At 34.9% G+C, this 23,060-nt stretch overlaps 1 protein-coding gene across 1 annotated transcript in view; it reads left to right on the top strand.

Moving 5' to 3' along the window:
* The window catches only part of LOC145728039 (GATA-binding factor A-like), a 38,410-nt gene that overhangs the window by 5,743 nt on the left and 9,607 nt on the right, over positions 1–23,060 (top strand). The window contains exons 2-3 of the mRNA XM_081977966.1: positions 21,673–21,865; positions 21,922–22,113. Of these exons, the coding sequence (XP_081834092.1) occupies positions 21,721–21,865; positions 21,922–22,113 (337 nt within the window). The 5' untranslated portion in view covers positions 21,673–21,720. The remainder of the gene's footprint in view (positions 1–21,672; positions 21,866–21,921; positions 22,114–23,060) is intronic.

Below are 23,060 nucleotides of genomic sequence, written 5' to 3'. Positions count from 1 at the left end.
CGGAAAATGTAGGGGTTAAGCTCTAACCTTTTAGACATTCTGCGTTTTTTAAATGATGTTTTTTATTTCTGTTGAGTATTTGTTATAAAAACACTGAAAACACAGGACCAGCGAAAGTAAAAACGGGCGCCAGTAAGCGCAGAAAAAATGTCTTCCTTCGATAAAACTCCCTATAAAACCACCGAACCGCTTGATTTACGGCCTGGATTAGTTGAGTCAATTAAGACTTAAGTGTATTTCTTCGTATTTGAGACGATAAATCGGCCGTGAAATGCGGAGAACGGACTGGGCGCCGCCGAGATCACCGGACACGTCCCTTATTTACCTGAGTTTTTGGCAAATTGGGGTTCATAAATCGAAAGGGCGCGTGGCCTCACGAGATAAACATCAAACGGGGGAGTTATTACTGTTAAGGTAGCGATTGTTTGGATGCCACCCGTAGATACCTTTAAAAGAGATAAAATATTATACTATAATCAGATTTTCATTGATACTTTACATCCAAAAATGTGTTTTTTTTACGCCTTTAAGCACATTTTATTTCTTACAGTTTGCCAAATAGACGTATTAAATTAAATTAAAAGACCCACAAGTTGTGCCCTTAGTGACAAGAATAAGCACCAACGTACAGCTTTGACAATTCGGTTTGCTGGCCATTTTCTAGCAAATAGTTTGAGCCCAATTAGCAAAATTACGTCTCAAGACGTCTAGATTACGTGAGAATGTGACGTAACCTTTGACGTTACTAAACGTTAACTTAATGTCACAACAATAGTGACGTAAATTGGTTCGTAATGAAACGTTGATACCGACCACACACAGCAAATGTAATATGACATCAAGTAACATTTTATAGGGCTATACAACGTTATAAGACGTATTAGGACGTTCCTTCTTAATGCAATTTTTACTAAAAACCTTATAGTCATAGGCGACGTCATACAACTAGCGACGTCAGTCTTCTAGCCGCATTTTAAGGTCATGGCACTGGGAGGTCACTGGTGACTGGCTCACGTGACGTAAGAAAAGTAAAAAAACGTACCTTAACGTCAGAATTGTCAAATTTGATTCCATGGAGCTGTAAAGACTACTTACAGTTTGGTTCCTCCAAGACACACAGTTTATTTGACATTTTATACTTTCTTATCACTGATGAGTGAATTTTGACAGTTATGACAACTGTCACGTGACGCAAGCACAGTATTAAAGTGTTCCTTAACGAACGTGAATCTGAACTGTCAAATTTAACTTTACGGAGTTATGAATAAAAATTTGTGACGTGATTCATCAAATAGACGTAACTATTTGACATTTTTTAGTTTTACGGCACGAAATATACTAAAATGTCACTTGGCTTCACAAATGTCAAGTTTGCGGCTCTATCGAGGTGGAAAAACAATAGGTACCACTGTTTGCATTTGATAAATTCATCTCACTGCTGAATGAGCTTTAATAGTTTTCAACAAGTGTCATCTGACTATAAGCCTACACTGTAAAGTGTCATAATTGTCAAATTGGCAACAATTGAAGACTTGAAGTTTGAGGGTAGATGTTTGAAAATTTTTGTTTTGATTGTCAATAAGTATTTGCTTACAAGACATAACAGTAGAACAGTAAAATGGGTTTATACATATTTTTTGAGCACAGTAATGCGAACATTTGTATGTGATTTAAAATGTACAATCAATTCCACCCAGGGATACTATTTTTATTCAACATATCCCGCTTCAGGCAAGTATACAGAAAAGTTAAAAAAAAAACAAGTTTTCATTTAACAAAACGTTATTAATAAATTATTTAAAAAAAATATTAATTTGTCATAATACTTTTAAATATTCGAAGATTAAATAAGAATTGTTAAAAAAAACTTTTAAAATGTTGCCCAATTGAACCTCTAGAATATTTCGTTATTATTATAATTATTTACAATTTTGTTCAATTTCTATCTGGCTTTTCCCGACTTGTAAAATTTTATTTTTTTACTATCCAATGTAAAACGTATAAAAATGTAAAAATAAATTAATACACAAATATGTGCAATTAACAAATATGACTTGGTACATTACTCAAAATGATAATTTATTAAATATTACCTTTTTTGTTTTATTAATTTTTATAATTGTATTTTTCTAAGCTCAATGAATATTTTATTTTCATTAAACTTTCAAGGCCTTTTTAAAAAGAAAAACAAAAAATTACGTACATTTTTACTCGTGTCAGTCGAACAATACTAAAAGAAGAGCAAAATGGCGTTCATAACATATTATAATATATATTCCAAATCCAATTAGGATATATTTTTTTTCTGAAAAATGTTTATTAATAAACGTACGTAAAGTTCGATGAAGTTATCTTTAAATAAAAACAATCTTTTAAAAGTGCTTTTGGCGTGATTTAAAAACCTTTATTAATCTTTAAGATGCAGTGTTCAATGTTTTCTCATTCTTTAGAAAATGGGAAAAAATAATCTATTTTCGAAAGCAGGTATGAGTTTGTCATAAAATTCGCTAAAACTTTTTTATTTAATCGACCCGGTATTTTTATTATAGATAAATAAAATTTCCATACATGCATTGACAATTTTTTCGAACCGGAACTAACTTTTTTCACTTAAACATGATTCTTATTTGATCTTTGATCTTATTATTTGATAACCAAATGGTATGCACACCATAAAAAGCATATATCAATAAATAAAAAGAAAATTAGATTGAAAGCGGACAGACGCAAGGCTGACACACACGAAGACAGGCCAATCAATTACATCGACAAAACAGGAATTTAAATTAATATTCGTCCCACTGGTCTCGCCAATTAATTGCTGATTAAGCCGCATTAAACTGAAACCAGACTGCTGGTCTGCAGGCCATTTATTTACCAAGCAAATTGGAATATAAGAAATACTTGTCCGTTCAACTATTTCTAGCACAATTGCCGCTTTTATTTGCCAACTGTTCAAAAATTATTTCGTATATTTAATGCGACAAAAAAATATTTTTATTGCTAAATATTCTTAATATCTTTTGCACAGCATATACACAAATACCATTGCACTTTCAGAAATTTTCAAGTTGCATAAATAGTGAAAATAATATGCATCAATTTATCTGCCAATAAATCATAATTTAGGTATGTATTTTACTATATTCTTGCAAAATAATTCTCTAGTGTATAAGCTTTAAAATTACGAGTACTACATAGTTGTGAATCTCGAACTAATGGATGGAATTTGCGTGAGAATTTATATATGAGATTTGATTTAAATGCACCTAAAGTTATCGTACATTAATAACTTACACAAATAATGCAGTAAGCTCTTATACTAATAGTTATTCTGAATTGTCTGTATGTAAAATATCCAGGTACACCCATTTATTTTGTCGAGGTAAATAGTTTAACTTGCTACACGAATAACAGAAGATACACAAATTATTATCATACACTTTGGTACATTATTTCTGTTTGGTGGCTTAAAGATCATCAGATTTTCAACTGTTATTGATAAGATAAATAAATGGTGATTAAAAATGTTCTCCACACAACATTTCAATTCTCCGAGTAAAAAAACTGAAAAATTGATTTTTTGTTTTTATTTATTTCTAACCCTATTTGAAGAAACATTCCAAAACTAAAAGCATCTTTTCATTGCCACTTTTTTGTGGCTATACGACGTTGGTTTCAAACTTTCCGTCCGACGTTTCTTCATCATCACCTCTTGTTTGTTATGTACGCCATATTAGACTTTTACAACAACTTATGATTTGCTGTCTTTTCCATAAGAAATGCATTGCTGTCAAAGTGACATTTCTGACATAAACCAGGTTCAAGGGTTGAACCACTATTGTACAACTGGGCCTTAAAGAAGTCTTATTAATTTCCTCTTAATTTAATTGTGCTTGATTTTCCGCAGATTTTGTATTGTGACGATAATACTACAAAACACGCCCTGCATGTTAAAAAAAATAAACAAATCGGCAGATAATTATTCAGAGGTTTATTTTGAAATTCTCACTATTGTTCGCTTATATCCAAATAAATTTATACCCATTAAGCCATAGAAGTCCGACAATACCTGAATCCAATCTTTCCTAACCAGTGGATAGGAAGACGTGGACCCATTGAATGGCCCCCCCAAGATTGCCGGATCTTACGCTATTAGACTTTTACTTTGAGGTCATTTGAATAATGTTGTATATTAAACTAGACCAGAGAATATTGATCGTCATTATTAGGGTGCAACAAGAGTTTGTTGCCAGATTGGGGTGTTAGAGGGGCGTAATTTTGATCTCTTATTCAAGCCATTTCTACGTTTTTTTAAATTCTCCATTACTAAAGTTATAATAACCAATTTATTGACAAAAAATTAAAAAAAATTTTTTTTTTTTTGTTTAACTGGCTCTAATTTCCGAGCTAATTTCTAAACTATGCTATGAGTATTAGACCATAAGGTACTTGCATTGAAAGCTTCACTAAACAGTAAACAATAGATCCTCGCTTTGACGGACCATCTGGAAGAGGCTACATAAAATCAATATAGGTATATAAATAAAAATGTTATATTTTTGGAAAGAGCGTCTATTGGCGCATTTAAGTTTCCATTAAAAAAAAAAAGATTTATAACACAATTTTTTCTTTCGGGTTTATCCTTGATATTAAATGTATTACCGCTTTGTCATGTCAAAAAACGAACAAGAAATAATAGTTGTCCTAACAAGTGTGCAAAGTAAGTCTTGTATGCACGATGGATGGATATGCACGAACGAGTATTACAAAGTTTTCAAAAAAGGTTTAAAAAATAATGAATTTATTCCATACTTTATGTAGGTACACACTGTTATAATTGGCTTTTGCATCAACTTCATCTTGTTCATGTTTCAGTATGGGCGGTATCATAATCCGTAACTTTTGGGGAACTTTTGGTCACGAAATTTCACAATAACCATAAGTCTTTTTCGGATTAACGCATTGCAAAGGCGGAGGGTGCGTGCTCACGAAAACTGGGTTGGTCCTTGTGATTCGGCTGTGTAGTTCTATTTTTTTCCCGGTTTGTTAGTAACACGTGTGTGCCACGGATCGGTGTCACCGAGGTCTTGAAATATTGCCCTCATCAATTTCAGGCGCCCCATCTGTCCTTTTGTCACTTTTTCAGGACGGATGATTTATTCTTCTTTACTTAAGTGAGGTGACATTCATGTTTATTGACTGGGCTTATTTTTTTATATGGCAATGTGGAAAAGAAAATATTTTACATTAATAAACAACTTATACGGACATAAAAAAACCAGCAATAATTTTCAATACGCTGGATCTCAGAAATGTCTTGACCGCACTTGAAAAACAAAAAAGTCTTATAAAATCAGGTCTGGAGATTGAGTTTAAATAAAAATTAGATCTTTATGATTATACGAGGTATTAAAAAATGCTCAGCAAAATTTGTAGCAATTCGCTGTATCTCACATACGACAAGGACAAATTGCGCGATTTAAAGCTGAACCAAAGTCGTTTTAAAAATTTCGATTCCCAAATACTTCCTAACCCTTAATTTCTAATCTTATTTGAAAAAATATTTCAAAACCGAGAGCATAGTGTCATTTCCACTGGTTTCCAAGGTTTCATATTTGTCGCCCGACGTTTCGTCTTTCCGCAGTTATCATCATCTTTTTTTTTAAAAAACTTTAACTCCGCTGGCTTTGAGTTCATCGACACTTTGATGAACATTACTTGACAGTCCCTGTAAAATGCGATTATTCTGTCTGCACTATTTTCAATTAGAATGATTTCTTTCAAATAAAAAATTTCATTACTCACTTTTATTACATTATTTTTATTTATAGATTCATTAGAAATTTAATACGACAAGAAAAAGGGGATTATTTCGAAAATTTTGATTTATTTTATAACGTTAAGTGTAAGTTAGATTAACCTAACCTTTTTAAAAACACCAAATTTTTTTTAGCACAAATGAAGCTTTTTCCTGGCATACAATGCTGAAGACCTCTCTAATGGATCTAAACCTGTTGAGGTGACCATTTTTGTTAGCTTTCTTTTATGTTATTAACTTACTATCAAGTTTGTGATAAATAGAATCCGGATTTCTAGGAATTTTGCTTTTTGTAAATAATAAAAGCAACCAACCTTGGACATCTAATGTGAACGATGTACGCAAAAACACGTCATTTGACAGATTTTTTTAATGCTTTTATTGCTTCTTTCTTCCTTTTGTGCTTAATTTAGTTTTTTGTGCTGATTTGCTGCTATTTTTTGTATGGTTTTAAGTTGAATAGGCTAATTTACAACTGCAATAGCTATATTGAGATATTGAAGCCTTCTGAGAGACAAAAACATACCAATTATCTGTTTCAAAGTGGGTAAGTGTCAATTTACAAATTTAAACTGACAAAATAAATTCCAAATGCTCCGAAGTAGTCTAAAATGTGTAAAAACATTCCAAAACACTATAGAAGCTTCCCAATGCCTAGCAAAAGCTTACAAAATAGTCTAGAAGCTTCCAAAAGCTTTTAGAACAGTAGAAAAGCTTGTAAATCTTATCTATAGAAGAATCTCTCAAAAGATTTCTAATACAGTCTAAAAGCTTTTGTATGCTTCTAGAGCAGTTTAACAGCTTCCTAAAGTTTTTAGACTGGTCTACAAGGTTTTAAATGCCTTAAGAACAGTCTAGAACCTTCAGTGCTCTTTAAACTGTAAACACTTTCTAAATGCTCCTAAAGTAGTCTAGAACGGCAATTTTAACTAGTTATGGCATGGAGAACACGAACCTGGTGCCCGATTTGCTGTAACTGCCGCCATTTAGTCACTGACTTGGTGACATTTTTAACAGTTTTCAAGTTTTCTACCATTAACCTAAACTAATTAAGGCAGTTAAAGACAGACAGACAGAAATTTCTCAACGTCACGTGATAGCTCTAATCATTAGCCACTTACGCTCATTTAATGTGTCTATACGGTACGTTTCAAATAATCAAGTTATTCGCGATTTTTTGGAAAAATGCACCAAAATTTTCTCAAAATGAAGGTTTTTCCTGGCCTACTATACTGACCGCCGCCTGAATTTAAGTGGTTTTTAGTAAATATTTCGAAAACAGTTAGATTTACATAAAGAGTGCAAAATTGTTCCTAATGGACCACTAAACCAAACTACGTAACGTTTGAACTTCAATACAGTTACCTGTATACAGGGTGTGCCCAAAATTGTTAGTGGATCATTATTTTTGCTCACCCTGTACACAATTTTTTTACTGACTGACTGACTACAGGCCAGTTACCTTTTGCCTTTTTTTAAATTTAACACGAGCAGTTATTAGCGATTTGAGATGATAGTTTGGAAGGATTTCGTTATATTGAAACTAATTTATCTTTTGTTAACTATTAATTGATTTATGATTTAATTGATTTATCAGCATTATGTTGATTGTGATCGATCAATTTTACATTTAGCTGTTTTAATACCCAGGTTACAGGATACCAAATAAGTAAATTATAGCCATATAATTGACTCACTTTAATTCCTTAGCTTCAGCATTAACTGTAAGTATCAAGTTTCTTTGTGGGTGATACCATTTTAGCTTCTAGTTTGGGTCAGAAAACTATCAGAACATCGGAAAGTTTCTGCTCTTAAAAGTCATGCTTATTTGCACGCATTTTTTAAAAAAGAATTAGTGGACTGAACCAAAGTGCCTGTTAATTTTATTTACAATTTTTTTTTTTTTTTAAATGCTTTAATCAACTTTTACGTGTAGCAAATTTCAGGATCGACTAGTCAATCCTAATGGTCGATCCAATTCGTTTATGTCGTGTTTTTTCTACTATAGTCTACCCGGCGAACCTACGGAGTAATAAAAGCGAAAATTAGGAGAGGTTGACCCGCCCTGTCCATTAGTATTGGTCTATATCCGGTCCGTTTTACAATATAATATCTTCTTCTCTCTCTAATATAAGGGCTTCTCGGGTCTCATGTCTCGATTCACTTTTACGTACCTGTTTTACAGTGTAATGCGGACCGACCAAAGTTGCCGCCCATCGAATTTTATTACTCCGTAGGTTCGCCGGATAGACTATAGTTCACCCAATTCGATTGGATAAACGGATCAAAATTACTCGAGATATACGTAGTGTATGAGTATTAGGTCATATGTTTGTTATATGTTTAGAATCAGCATCTTTTGGTGCATTAAGATTTAACAGGAGTTTTAGTTTAAAAAAATTGTTGATTACAATTTTTTTTGTTTTTTGGCCCATCTTGTATATATCGCTTTGATGTCAAAAAATGTGCTGAAGAAAGTAACTATAGATGTGTATGAAAAATTTAATAAAAAAGTTTCATACTTCATGAACACACTGTATGAATTTGGGGGTTATTTTAACACACAAATAAATGAAGTTACAGGAGAATCCGGAAAGTAAAAACTTCTGAAAAATGTCTCCATGTATCAAGAGGACAGGAACCAAAGTACACGGACGACCGCAAAGTGGTGTTAAAATATACCTGGCGCCCAACAATGTCACTTTTATTGGGCTTTGATGAGAAAATGATGTCATTCAAGCGGCATACGTGTATGTGGTCCCATTAGCTCTGGTCCGCCGCTATCTCCCGAGTTGAAGAACCACTTTAAATTTCGAGACAAAAACGACGTCTTCTCTACCAATGACCCCGATCCTCCGATCGTCATTTATTAAAGTCCCCTTTAATTCCTCATACCTGGGTGCGATTCGTTGTTACGCTTCGAGAAGTTGACAACCGGTGAAACGTCTGCATTTCATCGGTCTAGCGAAAAAAAAATTGCAAAGTTACGTGCAGGAATTTAATTAGAGTAATTGCGTACTTCAGCCTATCAAGTTTTAGTTACTTTTTCTAGTGAAACGGCTTAGTGCGTCTCAATCTTTATGCTTGTGGACTTACTTATGAGATATTCATTAAATTGCATTTTAATGTCCCTGATGAGTCTCTCTTTCAGCACACATTATCACTATTATAGGATCATATTTTACATACTTAAATTATTAAAACATATACAGTGTGTCCAGGATAAGGAGAGTCACTATGGGGATCTTGGAAACGGTTAGAGATACAGATTTGGTTAAATGGGAGAAAAATGACATTTAGAAAACATCAAAATATTTTTTGGTTTTGAGATATTTTGAAAAATCCAATTCTCTAGGCATGGTTTGGCCGTTTAACCCTGGCTCACCCTGTATAGTATTATTTCCCAATAATATAATTAATCACTATTTATCACAAAAATTTACTTTATCAAAAAAAAATAATGATTTAGTTAAACAAGCGCAAGGAAGTACTGAAAAACATCAAACCTCACATAAAGAGATAATAAGAGAGACCGCTCAATATATGTTCGTGCTGTGTGTGCATTTTTGTCATACTCTAATGATGTCTTGAACGGAATCTCAAATTTCGAGATCATCATAAAACCATCTAGTAAAATCAGGTTTCTTTGAGGATTCTGTACTGGAACTCCGTGTAATGTAGGTAGACTAGAATTCTATTAGTCTACCATATTCTTGTTATTGGGCCTTTTGTGCTCAAGCCACAACATCTCGTGAATTTGGCACCTCTTCAAAATCTCATGTTTTGGCTTTCTAGCTCTTTGTGCATAGAATGTCCGACATCTAAAATATAGTCGATAAATAGAATTGTACTATACTATCACACGGAGACCCAGTGCTGTGGACCACTCTTCTGAGTGTGATAACTTCTTAACATTTTAATGAGACTGTTATGAAAATTGGAATTACGTAGTCTCAAAAACAAAGATGCCCACGAAAAATGTTGCCCCAGAGACAACGATAAGAATGATAAAATGAAAAAAGTTTTCCGTATCTTAATAGTACTGGCAAGACTACTTAATGTATCAACATTGGACTGGACAACAAAGGACACTGTCGCTTGATTAAATGCCTTAAGCAGATAGAAAGGCAGGAAGACTGCCTGATTTTATGGATATGAGGAAGAAACTCCTAAACATACGCTTTTTGAATAAGGCGCAGTCCGAAACATAAAGCACAACCTGTTTGGTAGCAGTATGATTAATGATGGGAATATTCTTTGTCTAAAGCCGACTCATCTTCATGAAGGCGTTGAAGCTGGAGGGAAGGCTGTGATGAGATGAACCTCAACCGGCATTCTAGAAAGTGTCTTCTTTCAGAATGCACTAATTTGGTATCAAACATTATAATAATTAGGTTCTGTTTTTACATTTTTCCTTACACACATTTAATTGATATTCCGAATAACGGAAATAAAGCAAAAAATAATGCAAACATGCGCCCACAAACCGAACTATCTCGAACTGGCGCATTCCAACTGCACCTATGTATTCGCACACACGTTTTTATTTTTCAGATTTGCTTTTTAATTACCACCATGATACCTTTATTGCGACTTTTGAGATTCACGTGGGCGAGAAAAGGAAAGAGATGCGTATCGAGAAAATTTACGACGATCTCAGGAATACATTAAAAGCTCTTGTCGGCTTCGACCGAAAGGGCAGCGCCGCGTATAAAACAGACTTGGTGTCGTGTGATTGTGGGAGTGAGATGGCCTCTCAAGCGTACTAATAGGGCTTGTTTTTTAGATGGGGTATCGCTTTGATTTTAGGCGCCCCGATCTTAGACAGGCGCCGGATCAACTTGAATGATACATTAATTTGAACCGACAATATATTTTTTTTTAATTCGTCACTCATAGATCTATTTACACTTAACCACCTTGAGCGAGTGTCAAATGTTTTAGAAGGTTTTTAAACTCATAAACTAATAATATTCAGTTAAAAATGGTGAGGTTTTGTTTTTTGTTTATCAATCCCAATCCTCTAACCGGTTTCGCTGTATTACGGCTCATCAGAGAGGCATAGTCAACTGGATGCTAGAAATGACAAACTAAAAATCATGGCTTTCTACGTAAAAGTGACGTCCCGCGATAAGCCCTCTTACGTCACTAGGCACGTTGGAATTCCTACTTAACAAATTTGCGACCCGTCTGATTTTAATACTTCCATTAATTCTTGGTCGTCTTGCATACCTCGTAACCTATGTTTTATTCTTGAATTTATTCTGTTATTAAAAAAGCTCAATCTAATAATTAATCAGCAGTAAAATATTTCAAAATTGCTGCTGTTGATCTTTACCAATTCAAGACGAGACAAAGGTTTTCATATGCCATCAATCAATTTATCGAAATAAAAAAAGAATGCAACGGCCCTTCAGATGATTTTGGTTTTAATGTTTAACTTTCCGAAGCTCAACAGTAAATGCTTTGCTTTAACAGATGTAAAATAATTTATAATAATTGTATTTCAAGTGATTTCAAGTACGAGCATTTGATGAGTTTTGTACACTTCAGACTAAGAGGAACTAAAATAAAATTACATCTTAATTGTATACGTTTTCATAAGGCCCACTGTATAGTTGTTTCTTTATTTGGGCTTAAACAGTAAGGGGAGCTAAATCAGGATATCTCGCAGGCCATACTATATTTTTTATATTTAGTTAGCCGAACATAATCGTGTTATACATCCAGTAGTAGTAGTGTAAGAACTAGAATTAAATAAATTTCAAAGTCGATAGGGGTAGTTTATCTAAAATACTTTTATATTCTTGTATATATTTTTTTGTCGAATTCTAGGCATATTTCAAATTAGTCCATGTTTCCGTTTCTAACTTTCTTTTATGTGAAATTTGACATTTTCAATGGATTTCTGTATCATTCATTTTTTCTAAACACTGCTCTTTAACTTTTAACATACGCACCTTTTTGATGTTGTGCTATAACTCTTACGTACAACAAAACCGTCTCTCAGATACGCAAAAGCGGATTAAATCTTTAATCTCACTGACTGCTTATAAGTGGATACTTTAAACGCTCTGAAACGCTTTTTTTGTTGAAAAGTATACGAGCTGCCGTTTAGCTTAGATCTTTCTTAATTGTTTTGGTTTACCATGCAACATTTAAAATAACCTACACGGTAATCTCCGTTGATATTGATATCTGGAACGAGCTCCAAGAGAAGAAAAATTGTTTTTTGATGCCCTATTTGCAGAAAAATTCCCAATTATAATTCTGTGCGTATTGTATGCAAGCAGCACATTTCAATCACAAAAATTTATCTGTCTGCTGACAACTAACTATGGACTCCGCTGGGTATGTAGTTTTTACCCATAAGGGACCAAAAATTTACATCTACTTACACTTAAACATAAAATTATACATATACAGGTATGTTGTGGTTCTAGTACACCGTGATACTTAAACAGGCCTGTCTTTGTATTAAAGACAATTGCGAGGATTTACCTTACGGTATTCCTTCGAGCATTGAGCACTTCCTGTATTTTCTCTCAACAAACTTTAAGTGCATTAAATTCAACCCCCTTCTGTGAAGATCAGAAGCTTGTTCTCAATCCGCAAGAAAGTCAAAGACAACGACTTAATTGTCACAAAAGCCGACAAAGGCAATTGCGTCGTGGTTTTAAATAAGAACCAATATGTTGACAAGGTTCTTGATTTTCTCAGTTCGGATTCTTTCACAATTTTAACTTATCTTTTCAAATTCTTTGTTAAATTCAAATCAGTCATCAACAGAACCCACACCAGACTTTCTCCTTTAGAATTCAATAAATATAGACTTTTACGTATTAATTCTTCAGTCCCTAAACTACATGGTCTTCCTAAGATTCATAAACAAAACATCCCTCTCAGACTTGTAGTATCCTTTTGTGGTTATCGCTGCCACCGTCTTTCTTCCTGGTTGAACGACACAATTCTTCAAATCACCAACTTTAATAACAAATACTCTATTAAAAATTCCACTAAACTCTGTTCATACCTCCAACCGCTATGATGGTATCTGGTACAAGAGTTACTATCCAGCTGTGAGAACATTGACCCTTTCCAGGTAGAAGATTTGGTGGCTCTAGTAGCTTTGGTTCTTGATCAGAATTTCTTCCAGTTTGACAACAAGTTTTATGCCCAAACTAAAGGCCTTGCAATGGGATCATGTCTTTCACCTCTATTGGCGAAAATTTTCATGGCAAATCTTGAACAAACACTAAGTTCCTACCATTCTTTTAACAAGGTTATGTTTTATAGAAAATATGTCGACATAATATGTATTTTCAATGGCACTAATGCTGAACTACATCAATAGTTTACATGGTTCGATCAAGTTTACCATTGAGCTGGAGTCATCAAATGCGTTAGCTTTCCTTGACATTCTTCTTTACAGATCAGTTGGCCACATAGAATTCTCAATCTACCACAAACCAACCAGCACTGATTGTTTAATACCCTACAACTCCAATCATCCCTTTAACCAGAAAGTTGCATCCTTAAACTCCTTTTTCCATCGCCTTTTCAGCATTCCAATGTCCCAACATAGCTTTAACACTGAACTTTTATGGATAAAAACAATAGCCTTCAATAATAAGCAACCAACCTTTTTAATAAATAAAATTTACAAAACAAACAAACTGTTTCATTACAATTAAAAAACATTTTTAAAGCACACAACATTAACATTTGTTTTAAAGTCCAACACAATTCCAGGCATTTCCTGTGCAGCTTAAAAGATCCCACTCCCTTACTTCAGAGATCTGGAGTGTATCAGTTGTCTTGTTGTACCCCGCAGTGTAGAGCCCTTTACATCGGTCAAACACTTGTGGAAAGCATCTTTTCCACACTCGACTGCTTGACCGAACGACGCGTAACTGCAATCGCTTGCGGAAAAGTATCGCTTTCCGCACTTGTTAGGAAAATAACTATTTTTATTACTCCTAATAGAGATGAAAATGCAGGGTTTTCAAAGAAGTATAAAGAAAAATTAATTACGACTTCTCAGAGCCATTCGATTCTAAATTGTGACTTACGGGTGTAGAATTATATAGCCACGCACTTGGAAAAAAACAATCATTGTGCTAATAAGCATAACGTATATTGAAACACTTTTTGTATATTAAATATCTCAGAACGTCCAAAGACATTGAAAATCTCACATAATTGTAACGCGAATAACTCAATGTTATCGTAAATGCAAATTATCGATATAACAGTGCATAAATAGGCAAAAATAAAATAACCACGACTTAGTACACCGAAAAGTATTACGCGAATCATTTATATAGTGCATAAGAGTATTATAAATGCAAATTAAACTAATCCACCTCATTCATAAAATTTCTTAGTCAGCATTTGCACTTCATGTATGTTTACAACTGTTAAGTAAAAGAACATTTAGTTGGAATGTAGCTCAAGTGCGGCTTGGGTTAGCACCAAATTGCGGAAAACTCTTGACTACTCCGCTAATTAACATCTAATGATAATTTGTTTGACTTTATTTTATTAGACATTGAAAATGTAAAATCCAGTTCAGAAATTGACTGTAACAATAACTCTTAGCAGAAAGTCATTAAGGAAGCAACAAACTAAGGCACTATTAGGCATAAATAACCTAACCAGCAGTGATAAGGTTTAAAACATACGAGAATGTTGATAAGTGATATTTCCATTACATACATAATGGTTGTGATAGCGCAATGGTACTGTACGCGATAATGCCCACATGTACTAAACTGATAAGAAGGTTTGGTGTCATACTTTTTGGTATTATAACAAAGCAAACTCATGCAGGTTGAATTTAGAGTCAGAAATCAACTTTTCTACTTTCAACCATGATATAAAGCGGGTCAGATTAAAAAAAGGCTATTACAGACCGAACAAACGAATGTTATATTTCTAGAACCGAAACCGACGCGACGGAACACAGAAACCCTTTTTGAATGCGGCTCCGCTGTCATCGGTTCGTCTTCCGAAGAAATTGTATCAATTAGGCTTAGGTCGGGCTATTGCGGGGTCCTAATCGCCAATCGATATTCTTTTAATTATACTCAGACCTGATTAATTTAACCTATTAATTTGTCTAGCTTATGTCGGATCTCTGATGGGAACCAATTGATAATGCGGTATTTGGTTCAGATAACTACTGAATATATTATTAAATCAGTCAAACATGAAACAAATTATTACTTTTTTACTTAAACTTTGAAATTCTATGTTGGTGTATTATTTAACAAACCTTTTTATGAGAGTCTTTCAGTGTTAATTATGTCAGCAAATGATTTGATCATATGTGTGTCTCGAGAAAGCTTTTAAAAGGGAAGCTTTTCTACAAGAATTCTAGACGCCATTTGAACGAAAACTATTAAAAATAAATACAGGGTGTGTTATAAAAAATTTGACAACCAGACAAATGAAGACGCATAGACCTGGTATGAGTTGCTTTTGGCAAACTGAGAAACAACACTCTTAAGAAGACACTGCCTATTTGTCTGAAACGGAAAATGTTCATCCAATGTATGCTACTAATAATGACGGAAACTCTGACCTTAACGAACAAATCAATAAAGGAACTTAGTAGCGCAAAGAGCAATGAACTAATCGATGCTGGGAATAACTAAAAGAGGCAGAATGCCGAACACAACAATAAGAAACAGAACAAGATGCCGATATTATCGAACATTAGCTATTCCAAATTCCAAGTGGAGATGGGCGGACGTGGCTCGACAAAACGAAACCGGGAATGGAGACCTAGAGAAGACAAGAGAAGCAGAGGAGGACCTCCCGTCAGATGAGCGGACGACGTTAACGGCGGAAGACATTCTACATCTGTAGAATGTGACAGGAACCCGCCATTGTCAGCTCATTCATCAACACTTCTCTTGAGAATACCGTTCCCTGCTTTCAAGAATTAGGCTCCTGATAGAGGAGACCTAAAAAAGAGGGTTTCCATTTAAAAAAAGTTGGCCTCTTAACTTTTTTCGGGTCATTCAGTATAAATAAAATTTGATTCTGAAAATACGCAATTGAAAACAAGAATGTGAGTGGTCCAAATAAGTGGTGTGGTGTAAATAAAAATGAACAGTTTACTAAACTCAAAACTTTGTAAAATAATTATGGGATATAACAAGATTGAATCCAATTCTGTATCTTGGCAAACTATTATTCACCGTGCTCATGATACCTAGCTTAGTTGTAGCAAATACATGTAAATGCAACTCATCGCTGTTGACTAGTAGTCAATATTTAACAGCAACATCTTCTTCATCAGCCCTTCTCCGTCCACTTCTGAATATAGGCCTCTCCGAGTCTCTTCCAATCTTGTCGATTTTGGGCTTATGTCATCCACCCAGCGTCTTTGTGGTCTTCCTCTATCTCTCTTTTTTCTCTGGGACGCCAATTGATTACTCTAATACTGGTCCATCTGTCATCGTTCTGTCTTGCTCTGCCCATCTTCATTTCATCTCAACTATGCGTTGGATTATGTCGGTTACTTTCGTTCGTCTTCTTATGTCCTCATTTCGGATCCTGTCTTTCAGGACATTGCGTGTTCCATCGTCCTCTGCGTCCTTCTTAGACGGTTTGCGCTGTGCTTTGTGATAGTCATTGTTTCGATGCCGAACGGTGTCACTGGCAGTAGTTTAGTGGAACATCGGGTTTTTTAGGATGTGCTTCAGTTTACCAAAAGCGGTCCAGGTTTAAGTCTAACTAGTCGGTCTAACTGGTCGGATGTTAAATGCGAAAGACCTTTGTATTCTTCTTTTTATGTGTAGTGCCTTTCGTATATTCGACTGTCGTCACAGCAATCTGGACCTTTTTGACTGCACCTCTGAACAGTTGCAAATTGTTACAGTTAAACCAATCGTTTAGAGTTTTTAGCCAGGACACACGTCGTCTACCAATGTCTCGCTTTCCACTAAAATTTCCTTGGACTATCAATTGGAGAAGTTCATATTTCTGTCCTCTCATTATATGACCCAGGTTCCTAGGTATTGAAGCTATCTATCCTTTATGGTTTTAATGACGTTGCAGTCCTTCTAAATCGGGTTCAGCACTTTGGCATTAGTAATTCATTCTATCGGTCCAGGAAATACGCCACATTCTACGGTAGCACCACATTTCGAATGCTTGTAGTTTGTCTTTGTGATTCTTTTTGAGTACAACTCCGTACAACAGGTCAGAAAAAACGTAAAAACGCAGGATCCTCATCTTAAGCTATGTTAATAATCCGACACGTAAATAACTTTCGTTTTTACAAATGTTGATCTTGTTTAGTTTCCCGACTTTTCTACTCAAGTTGTTAGATATTTATGTGTTGAAACACTCTATCTTTAGATTTTGTGGGAATTTTGTAACTACCATTAATAGCAGAATTTACAACATTAGTGCGATAATAAGTGTTTTACTGTACTTAGTCTTTACCAGACTAGTTCCAGATAAATTACTATTTCACTGGTAAATGTCAGTTTGTAAGCAAAAAATGCATCATTAGTTGATGTTTGAAGACAAAAGTGTTTCATGTTTCATTTAATATGGTCCGATATTGTCTTCCTCCAGAATATTTAAATATTAATGACCAAAAATAGACTTCTTTATGTCTGAAAATCAAACTAAAATGCTGAAATTAATGTCAAAATAAATCTAACAAGCTACATCCGCATAACCCAAGAAAAATCTGTCATCGCAAACGTGTGCCCCCAACACGCATTCCAGACGAGACATTAAGCCACAAATCTGCACTAGACATCCGAAAGTTCACTTCAGGAATGCTTCCTTCTTCTTACTAATGAGCTTTCATCATTCCTTAGTACGGTGTATTATGACTCCTCTCAATTAGGAGCGTCAAAAACCCAAAATTGATTTGTGGAATGCAAAATATGTGTAATGCTCAATATCTTATAAAACCGGCTGCTAATCTTTTCATACTTCCTGATTTAACTATTCTATCATTATAGCAATAGTTAAATCCTATTAGAATATAATTACGAAGTGTAATCATCCAACAGTATCGTATTTGTTTCCATTGCGGGTAATTGAAGTGGTGATACTTATTTGTTAGTGTGGTTCACCAACCAATAAAAACCAAATTAAACGAAAGCTTTTAAGCCTAGACGGTTTGTCATTGTTCAATCAGCATTATGGCGTGCCCATCTTTATATTATACAGGGGAATGGCTCTCGAACGGCAATCAACTTAATTGATACTCTAATGGAGACTGGTCGTTGGCCGTCTGCCTGTCCACGGTGTTTCGAAGAATACCGTGTGAGGCGGGGTTTGGTTTAAGCCGGTGCCAGTGGTTGACAATGGCCGATGCAGAATAAGAATCAAAATTATTCAAAACATGTCCGAATACATGAGTTTACTTTGAGATTAACACAGATAATGTTTACTATACCTACTGTTTTTACTATATTTGCAAACTAACCACTGGACACCATACACCATACAAGGTGTCCAGTATCAACTTTCGCCCGAAAAAATTAAATATCGAAAAATTTTCTTCAAAAAAACTGTCGATTTTTTGAAAAACTGCTAAAAGTAATTTTTGATGTATAATACTTCAAGCCTTTAGAAAATGTTTCCTAAGCTCCCAGTTTTTCAGTGACGTAGAGAACTTAAAAGCAAAGAAACATTGTCAAGCTTTCCGCTCCTGGTTTATGAAAAATAAATCGATTTGCACTAAAAAACTGCGTTTCCTAGGAAACTATTCCTGCAAATTTACTTTCAGTACGACAAACGCTTCCGGAGATATTTACAAAAAACGACATTATTTTTTAAATTTGAAATCCTGTATCTTGAATACAGTCATTTAAAAGAGAACTTTTTCTCATATATTTGAATGTAAACTTTGGATATAGCCAGCTATCACAAACTAACAAAAACATTTTTTTTCAACAAACAATTATTGATTTTTATTGAGATAGATATAATTTCGTCTCGTAGAAACAATTTGTTCCATAACATTTGTGAAAAGCATCTTTTTCACCCTGAAACACACATAAGTATGACAATATTGAATACATAGAAAACAGCAGAATCAGTAAAAACAACACCAAAGAAAATCCCCTAACACAGAAATTCTTTCAACAGAAATGTTAATATAATCTATTTACAAGTTTCAAGTTACTTTAAATTATTGAAATTTACGAAAAATAAAAACTAAAAGCCGACTCAAATGTGGTACTTTAGGTGTACGGTGGTTCCCAACAAGACTCACGTTATTATAGGAGATCTCTTGAGTGCCTTCTATGTACAGCCGGTGTTGGTTTGTTCCATCATTGTTTTACTCAATTGTGCTAAAGGGTGCTAGAGGGTTCAGACTTTTGAGAAGATTGATTGCATCGGGTTGGCCTTCGTCCTACCACATTTTACAAGCTCTCAACGAACCGAACAGATAAATATCTATTGAGTACTATAGCTCATACGTTTTAAGCCAAAAATACTATATTTTGGACCATAATTGTCGGTCATAACCTTGCAATGGTCGAAGATAAGAAAAAAGTTTCGTCTCATGGGTCTTTATGTCAAATCTTGAAGAAAAAAGGACCGTTCTCGATAATTTGAGAGTATTTGGTGTTGTTTTTCAGACTTTTTGGCCCCACTGATTAGGAGTATTTTGCCAACTCACCACGAAGCAGGTTCAGTACACCTCTGAAACTCAAAAGACTTTGCAAAAAATATCTGATGAAGGGCACATTCCTAATAAAGACAATAGTTACTTCTCAAGAGGAGTATAACCCTCTCTGTCACATCCACGTGGCGTTATTGTAGGTTTTTACCCTTTCCGCATCCAGGAACTTTTTCCACAGACGACAAGTATCTGCAAACTGTTAGGAATTGACTTTTTCGCTCAGAACTCTCACTTGATCTCTCTGATTGCCACTGACAGCCACTTCTCGGCCACTCCTGAACTTAGGACTTTCCTAATTTCTTCCACTGGTCCCTGACGAGCCTTCTGATATCAATTTTCATCCGTCCACCGTAGTGGGAGTCTGCCTATACTGCGTTTTGTCTCTCTCGGTGTCCATTTACCCATCTTTGATGACCATCTCTCGTCCTTCAGCCTTGCTACGTCGCCTGACCACTGCCAGTTCAGATCTGCAATTTTCTCAACTGTCTTTGACCTTAGTTCTTTATTTGGTATTCTATCCCTCAAACTGATACCGAGCTGAGCATTGACCTTTCCATTGCCCTCTCCATTACGCGGAACCTGTGGGCACTTGCTTGGTTACTGGTAATTGTTCGCTAATTCTTAACCTGTTTGCAAAGTTTACCAAATGCAGCCCAGGAAAGTTTTATTCGCCTTGATATTTCCCTTGATCGGTTTCCTTAGTAATGAACGAGTTATCTATAGAAATCGGTGTATTTATTGGACTCATTATTTTTGTCTTTGCAATTTACATTTTTAATCCCACACTTTTCGATTTTTTGTTTAGCTCCTGGATCATTGACTCGATCTCTTTTATATAGTCTGATAGCAGCATAGTATCATTTGCAAATCTGAGGTTGTTTAGATAGGTTTCATCGATCTTGAATCCCTTGTTTTACCACTTGAGATTCTTGAAGACGTCCTCAACGGCTAATGTAAATAACTTTGATACGTATGTACGATTTTTACATGAAGGAATGCATTTTTGTAGGAATTTGATTGAAAACTTCAAATTTCAATAAACGGCGTTTCAGAAAGCAAATGCGCTTTAGCGATTAAAAAAAAAGCAGCCCAAGAAATTAAAATGTGAACTATTGCATGTTGATTAAGACGTATCTTCTTAAATACTCCCAAAAACACGCACTGTCCATCATACTTCACCCTAAAGTCACTGTAGCCAGCTGACACTCCTATTCTTTGACAGAATAATGTCATCCAACACATAACATTATTACAACTCATGTGACTCTTGCTGATTGATCATTGTTTACGATTTCAATTTGTGGAATATTGTTTGGAATATTAACCTCAAATTAATATGGCAAAAAGACAAACTTTATTACGAACGTAGTATGTTAAAGACGTAGAAAAAGTGATAATTTCTCTCTTGTCAAAAGGCTCTATTATTGGGGTTAAAAGTTAGGTTTTCGAGGGCAGCAAGCTGCACTTTCAGCTGCACACGCCCTAAATAATAATGAGGGGTCGTTAACAAACTAGATAAGATAGTGCGAATAGTGGATGTGCTCTGCTCTAAAGACACAGACCAAACTTGACACTTTAGATCGATAACTCACTTAGGCGTATCTCTTTGCCCTCATTTCTATTTTCGCCGCATGAAGGTAAAGTTTAAAAGTTTTCAAACACAGAGCCGTCTATTTCTTCGGCATTAATACAATAGTAAATACCGAAAAAGCTGTGGTAATAAATCAAAAATTGACACAAGTTATGAAATTTCAATAAAACTTGTTCGACATTATTTTGCGCATATTTTGATAAGCTACTGTTTGGAACGCTTCAAAGGCGTGGGCCGTTTTCGACGATAAGATATGTCTGCGCTATCAATTCCGACTTTCGATACTGTAATGACACTAATTGACTGACGATAAAAAGGCGGGCTTATCGCAAGATCCTCGATAAATTTGACCACATTGTCAAATGAGTTGTGAAGTCGCTTTACTTAATGCTATTACTTAAGTTATGAGTATTTACTAGTACTAAATTAAATATTTGGTTTTTCAAGTTCTTGACAGACAAATTACTTATCACTACTTTATTCATTCTCTTAAGCTTGAAAATTCAGTCAATTCATAAATCCTTAAAAACTGCAACTACCTGTAAATTACCATTTACATCTACATCTAACATAAAATGATTGAATTTTTAGATGAAGTTTCATTAGCATCCCTCTTCACCTCGGTGGATTAGACGAATCATGTTTCATTCGGCGGTCAATTCTGCTGGCTACAACGATACAAATACAGGATTCCATCAGCACCTCCAGCAATCTCCAGTTTACGTGCCAGGGAACAGAACATCGGCAATGCCACAATATGCGGCACCTGCTGGAGGACATTTTGGTACTACAAGCCCCATCTATTTCGTAACTTTTAAGATTTATTATAATTTTTTTAAGGGAGTACAGCGCATCAAAATGCTTGGCATACAAGTACCGGCTATGCAGATATGACAGGTCCATCTGCTCATAGTTTAGGAGCAACTTCTCACCATGCAGGCGCTTTGACCGCTGGCCAGTTTTATGCTCAAAACATGATGATGCGGTCATGGGGCGCTTATGATGGTGGTTTTCAAAGAAGTACCGCCTATGGTGAGTTGTTTCATGCTCTAAGGTCTTAAGAAAGTACAAATTACATCCTGCTTCCAACACAAGTACACGAGCTGTGTATCCTGATTTCTGATAGTTTCCAGACAACTTTAGAGAGAGGAAACAACCGCTTCACGCGGTCGGTCGTAATAGAACATCGATAAAAATGTTAAGTGTCTGGTCGTGTCTGGTGTAAGGCTAATGCCGAAACCGCTTTGATGTCTGATTTACACTGATGCTTTTCTTATCGATGGTACTAATGCGATCTTAAATTATGCGGTTTAACATGAAACACTTTTGCAACTGTACTTTTCAATTCAATTTTTATGCCTGGAGTCAAACTTTATTTCTTGATAATCAGTGGGATGTATGACGAAACTTGATTTGTTGTGTATGGTATCAATCCCTAACACCATTTATACAGCGTACGTAGTTGCCAAAATATGGTATTTTGTACAAGAATTAATTTTAATACCATTAAAATCCAAACAGATATTACAGTAATTTGTAGAATCTGAATTAACACTAATCTCTGACAAATCACACAGAGAAAAATATTATGGCAATGTATCTCGCTTGCAATAAATCCGAAGTCTGACTGATGATTGATTGCAAGCAAGATTGAAGTATAAGTTGTAATTATTATTGCTTTCTTATGTAACTGAATGTCCATAACATCATAAAATAGAAGCCTATGTAGTAATACCTTGTTTCAGTCCTGGTTTAAACAAAATCCAATTTACATACATATGGCTGATATGCTTCTTGCAGGAAAGTGTTTTTTTCTACTTGCATGCAGGATTTGACATTTTTTCGCATGCATGTGATTGCAGAAAGTTAGTCTTTTCCGCACTAGTGGTTAGTTAGTTCATTTAAAGTTACTTTTTTAATTCAAGTTCAATGCAACATACTAGCAAAAAGGCGTCATGTGACTTACCTACGCCGTCAGT

This window comes from Ips typographus, linkage group LG4 (assembly GCF_016097725.1).
Source record: "Ips typographus isolate SLU linkage group LG4, UJ_Ityp_2.0, whole genome shotgun sequence".
In the NCBI taxonomy this organism is placed as follows: Eukaryota; Metazoa; Arthropoda; class Insecta; order Coleoptera; family Curculionidae; genus Ips; species Ips typographus.
Note: the sequence above shows the minus strand (reverse complement) of the source record. Positions and strands in the feature narration are given on the sequence as shown.